Source organism: Arachis ipaensis, chromosome B10, assembly GCF_000816755.2.
Source record: "Arachis ipaensis cultivar K30076 chromosome B10, Araip1.1, whole genome shotgun sequence".
Classification (NCBI taxonomy): Eukaryota; Viridiplantae; Streptophyta; class Magnoliopsida; order Fabales; family Fabaceae; genus Arachis; species Arachis ipaensis.
Window position 1 is genome coordinate 2,906,969 of NC_029794.2, and position 4,966 is coordinate 2,911,934.

The 4,966-nt window shown below is 35.9% G+C and overlaps 3 protein-coding genes across 3 annotated transcripts in view; 1 reads left to right on the forward strand and 2 right to left on the reverse strand.

Moving 5' to 3' along the window:
- The window catches only part of LOC107623196 (26S proteasome non-ATPase regulatory subunit 14 homolog), a 2,345-nt gene extending 442 nt beyond the window's left edge, over positions 1-1,903 (forward strand). The window contains exons 2-6 of the mRNA XM_016325368.2: positions 33-210; positions 323-404; positions 882-1,058; positions 1,184-1,351; positions 1,533-1,903. Of these exons, the coding sequence (XP_016180854.1) occupies positions 33-210; positions 323-404; positions 882-1,058; positions 1,184-1,351; positions 1,533-1,724 (797 nt within the window). The 3' untranslated portion in view covers positions 1,725-1,903. The remainder of the gene's footprint in view (positions 1-32; positions 211-322; positions 405-881; positions 1,059-1,183; positions 1,352-1,532) is intronic.
- On the reverse strand, positions 1,924-3,933 carry LOC107623195. The gene is made up of 3 exons (XM_016325366.2): positions 3,807-3,933; positions 3,314-3,487; positions 1,924-3,226 (listed from the first exon to the last, which is right to left on the reverse strand). The coding sequence occupies exons 1-3, from the start codon at positions 3,835-3,837 to the stop codon at positions 2,199-2,201; spliced, it is 1,233 nt and encodes a 410-aa protein (XP_016180852.2). The 5' UTR covers positions 3,838-3,933; the 3' UTR covers positions 1,924-2,198.
- LOC107619925 (ankyrin repeat-containing protein At5g02620-like) overlaps positions 4,045-4,966 on the reverse strand; it is a 1,921-nt gene continuing 999 nt past the window's right edge. The window contains exons 2-4 of the mRNA XM_021113754.1: positions 4,709-4,858; positions 4,169-4,377; positions 4,045-4,053 (exon numbers count right to left, since the gene is read on the reverse strand). Coding sequence (XP_020969413.1) covers positions 4,045-4,053; positions 4,169-4,377; positions 4,709-4,858 — 368 coding nt within the window. The remainder of the gene's footprint in view (positions 4,054-4,168; positions 4,378-4,708; positions 4,859-4,966) is intronic.

Below are 4,966 nucleotides of genomic sequence, written 5' to 3' on the forward strand. Positions count from 1 at the left end.
TTTTAGCTGAATTCGGGTGCTATTTGCTATAGGAAGAGCTGGGGTTCCAATGGAAGTGATGGGTTTGATGCTTGGGGAATTCGTGGATGAGTATACCGTACGCGTTGTTGATGTGTTTGCGATGCCACAGAGTGGAACTGGTGTTAGTGTTGAAGCTGTTGATCATGTCTTCCAAACTAACATGCTTGATATGCTCAAACAGACTGGACGGTATTAATATATATTTTGAAAAAAAAAATGATACTTTTTTAACTATTTGTGTTGGGTTTAATTCATGAATGAATGAATTCATCAATGTCAGTTAGTTTGTTTGTGTTGGCAGACCAGAGATGGTTGTTGGGTGGTACCATTCACATCCTGGATTTGGATGTTGGCTTTCTGGTGTGGACATCAATACACAACAGGTTCAAGTTTATCTTTTTTTTTCGGTTATTGTGGAGTAAAGTTAATCACTTGGGAAATTGTGGACTAAAGTTGGATGCCTTACTTTCATTTAGGCTGGTTGATTGGTTCATGATGTTATGTTGGGGTGAATAAAGTTAATGTTTCTGTTTTTTGGATTCCCTGAGAAGGGTACTCTTCATTATGAGATAGAATATTTCTAGATTATCAATGGAAGCAAACTATTTTCTTGTGATTGAAATACTGTGGTGGACTGCACTGCCAAGTGCCAATTGCCAAGTGCCAAGTGCCAAGTGCCAAGTGCAAGTGCCAACTATTGTCTATTTTATTAATGTGAAATTTGAGTTGCTGATGATTTTAGTTTCAGGATGCGTCCCAGCATAATAATTAAGTGCAGTAATTGTACTAACTGTTATCAATTCTTATTAGTATGGACATTTGCTATTGGATAACTTTGCTCATGAATTTGTGTTTTCCAGAGTTTTGAGGCTTTGAATCAGCGTGCCGTGGCTGTTGTCGTAGATCCAATACAAAGTGTTAAAGGAAAAGTAGTGATTGACGCTTTCAGATTGATCAATCCACAGACTATGATGCTTGGCCAAGAACCGAGGCAGACGACGTCCAATCTGGGGCACCTGAACAAACCATCCATTCAAGTGCGTTATTCAATGCCTCTCCTTTTTCTATTTTTCATTTTTATTTTTGCCATCAATGTGATCACTGTCTTTTTTTTTTCCGCGACTCCTTTTAGCAGCTTCTGACTAATATTTGCCATCTTTAGGCGTTGATCCATGGATTGAACAGGCATTACTATTCCATAGCCATTAACTACAGGAAGAATGAACTTGAGGAGAAGATGTTGCTAAATCTTCACAAGAAGAAATGGACCGATGGTTTGACACTTCAGCATTTTGATACACATTCTAAGACTAATGAGCAGACTGTTCAGGTAAATTTAAGGAATTCAGCGTGTAAGGTTGAATGCCACCCGGGTTTTATTTTACTCAAATAATGTGTTTGATTTTGCAATTATGCTGTTGTTTAAACTTTCTAAGATTTGAAAGCCAGTCCGGTTTATTTTTTAGATTAGATTTAGATGGTGATATATCTCAGCTAATTTGGAATTGCAGGAGATGCTGAACCTTGCCGTGAAATACAACAAGGCAGTCCAAGAGGAAGATGAGCTGCCCCCGGAAAAGCTTGCGATAGCAAATGTGGGAAGACAAGATGCGAAGAAGCACCTTGAAGAGCATGTCTCGAATTTGATGTCTTCCAACATCGTTCAAACTCTAGGAATGATGCTTGATACCGTTGTCTTCTAGAGTTGTTATTTTCGGATCTTTCAATTTCTCTATTGTGATTACTAATTAGTTAGAAAACTGGTAATTTATTCACTAGTAGTTTTACAATTATCCCAAAACCATATTTGAAGACAGATGTATTCTTTGGACGAGCTGAAGAGGTCAAGAAATTAAAACAGTTCATATTTTTTCCGGTGACCCCCATAGTATTACTATTTACTTTGTGTCCTTGGAGTTACGATACCTGAACTCATCAATCATCATTGGTTACATAAAGGAAAGATTGCTATTGTTAGGAAAAAAACGTTTGATATTACATGTAAGATATACTTAAGCATCCACCAAGATCAGTAGTTTCTTACTAAGCAAAAGTGCAAGGTATGAAGTTTATTCACTGATTATATCATATGATCTTAATTCTTAAAGCTTGAAACAGGAACATGAACCATGAAGGGCTGCTAAAGCTTGGTAGATTGAGGGCACACTTGTTCACAACTAAAGTGGAGCGTAGTCGAACGTATCCTGTGGTTCATCGTGAATGGTAGACCAGAAAAGTTTGATGTATAGTGGAAAGTGAGACAAGGCAAAATATGCCAGGGGAAGACATGCCAGTGCATATATAGGAGCAGCAATATTCCTGAGTTTGCTGCTGGTTCCAAGGAAATGGGCAGCACAAAAAGAAGCCAGCATGGAAATAATGGACAAGAACATGGATATCAAACCCAAGATAAGTTTCCTGGGCAGACTCTTTTCGAAATCAGACGGATGACATCGAGATGCAAGTATTGAGAGGAACAAGACGAGTGAGTTGATAGAACTGCCAAGAGCAATGAGTGATGAGATGGAAAAGACCTTGTACGCTGTCCTGTCTATAAAGTTTGGAATTCCAGCATCCTCTCCATCGCCAACACCGCCAGGAACGGTGGTAGAAGTGGCAAAGGCCACCGTGGCAATCAGCGATGCCAAAAGGGAGCAAGAGCCAGAGGTTATTTGCAGCCATTCGCAACCTACCCAGGCAAGCTCCTGGTGAGTTTTGGTGAAGATCGCTGCTGGAGTTTGCCTCTTTTTGTTGTATCTACGAAAGAAGCGTGGTGGCCCGGATCTTAAAATAAACTGCATCACATCATCATCAGCATTGTACACGACATGTTTTGGAAAAAAACATGTAGAATAAGAGTTTGTTACCTTGTACCATTTGATTTCCCAGTGCATTTGCAGGGCGGCAATGGGATTGCGGCGAGACAGATCAGTATAGCCTGGAGCTCCCAGCTTGGCTGCCAAGTGCAGGGCAGTGTTTCCTCCATAATCCAATTTTGCCAGTAGACTGTCCTTCACCATATTTCTCTTGAGAAGGAGCTGATACAAGTGGATATGCCTATTCTCTATGGCCAATAGCACTATGTTTTTCCCCTCAGAATCCAACTCATGAATAGCCGTCGGAAACATTTCCAGGATTTTATCTACCATTTCTGTTACCCCATTCTTTGCTGCTGTTATTATCACTGCCTCCCCCTTCCGTTCATCTAACATTTCATTTTCCATTATTAACTCAGATAATATGTTAATGCCAAAAAACTAAACAATTAAGTGGCTAATAGGAATCTTGTTACCGTCATCATATATCCTTTGATCTTGGTCTATCAGTTGGTCTATCCATGGGTCTGTTGTCACCTGGATATTATCATACTCATACATAGAGAATCGCTTCAAAAGTTCATTCATTATTTGAACGGACCAGATATGTTTTTTCTTCTTTTCAAGTACCACTTCAAGTGTGGATGTACCTTTAATACATGTGTAGTTTTAAATAAATTAATAATTCAGTAAAATATTGGAAGCTCAAATAATATTGAAGATCAAAGATGCAGATGGGAAAAGTATAGGTAGACAATGAAAATATTAAATAATGTGAACAATAGATATATCGGATGTTCATTTCACTAGGTGTGTAGATGGTTATTCTAATATTAAGATTTAGGTAGGTAATTTGGAGATGTAGTGTGTTTTGATTTGATTGGTGGTTGTTCATGTTGTTCAAAAAAATTATTCATTACCTAGCATAACCCTTAAAGATGTAAACGTGTCTTTACAACGAGAACCAACCTTTTCCAAATACCAGCACCAGCATTATCATAAATACCAACTTAAGAAAATCAGCAAAGCATTTGTAATTGGCGGGAAATAATGATGGAAGCGACCAAGCTTCGGCTTCTTGTCCTAAAAAATTAGAAAAAGTTTAGAGAGTCAGCACTTTTATTCAAATATAGCTATTACTTAACCATAAAAAAGAAAGTAAATGGTGGTTAATTGATGATTACAAATTACAAAATCTGCTAGTCTTCTAGTACTCCTTAAAAAATTAATTATAGATCCAGATTACAAAATCATCAAAATTTATCTACGGATTAGTACCAAAATCTTCATGATATCTAAAAGTAAATTATATATATCAAAATTAAACTTACATGTTTTCCAAGAGAGAGAGAGAGAGAGAGCGAGAGGAGGGTACGATTCCTTTTAATTTGCATACCGGATGAGACTCTATTTTTCATCAGTTTCATAAAATCCATGCATGACTGATAATTTTTTGGATATTTAGTTTTGCCATTGTCAATCGTTTCATAGGGAGGCAGATAATCACTTTCATCTACTTCGAGTTTCCTTACGGTTATACCTTCCAAAAATAATGCACTTGTTAACATCATAATAACAATAATGAAACTGAGGATAAAGGCTACCATTTTAAATAAGTAATGTTAAAGAAATATTTATTTAGTTTAACATGTATAATTTTATATATGTAGTATTTGTAATTATAAGTTTATTAAATCTAAAATTATGTATTTATTTTAATAATAATTAAAGAGTGAAAATTAAAAAAATATACTACTTTAAATTAATTTTTATTGTCTTTTAAATATTTTTTTATAAAAATAACATCAATGAATTATAATATCCGCTATATATATGTATGCGTAATGCGTGGATTAATTAATAAGATTTACCTTGATAAATTAATTTTTCTATTAGGCCAAATCTACTACCACTTTTGAAAACAGAAGAATTAGAGGCAAGTATATGGAGAGGAGTGGCTCCAACTTCATTCTTCCAATTTCCAAGATCTTCATAAAGGTGAATTATTATCAGTGCTAATTCTGCCAAACAAATTTAACAAGTAGCTCAATTAGACATAACAAGAAACTAAATTTAGAATCATATATAAAAAATACTATGTCAAAATTAAAAATCAGCGAGACAACCAT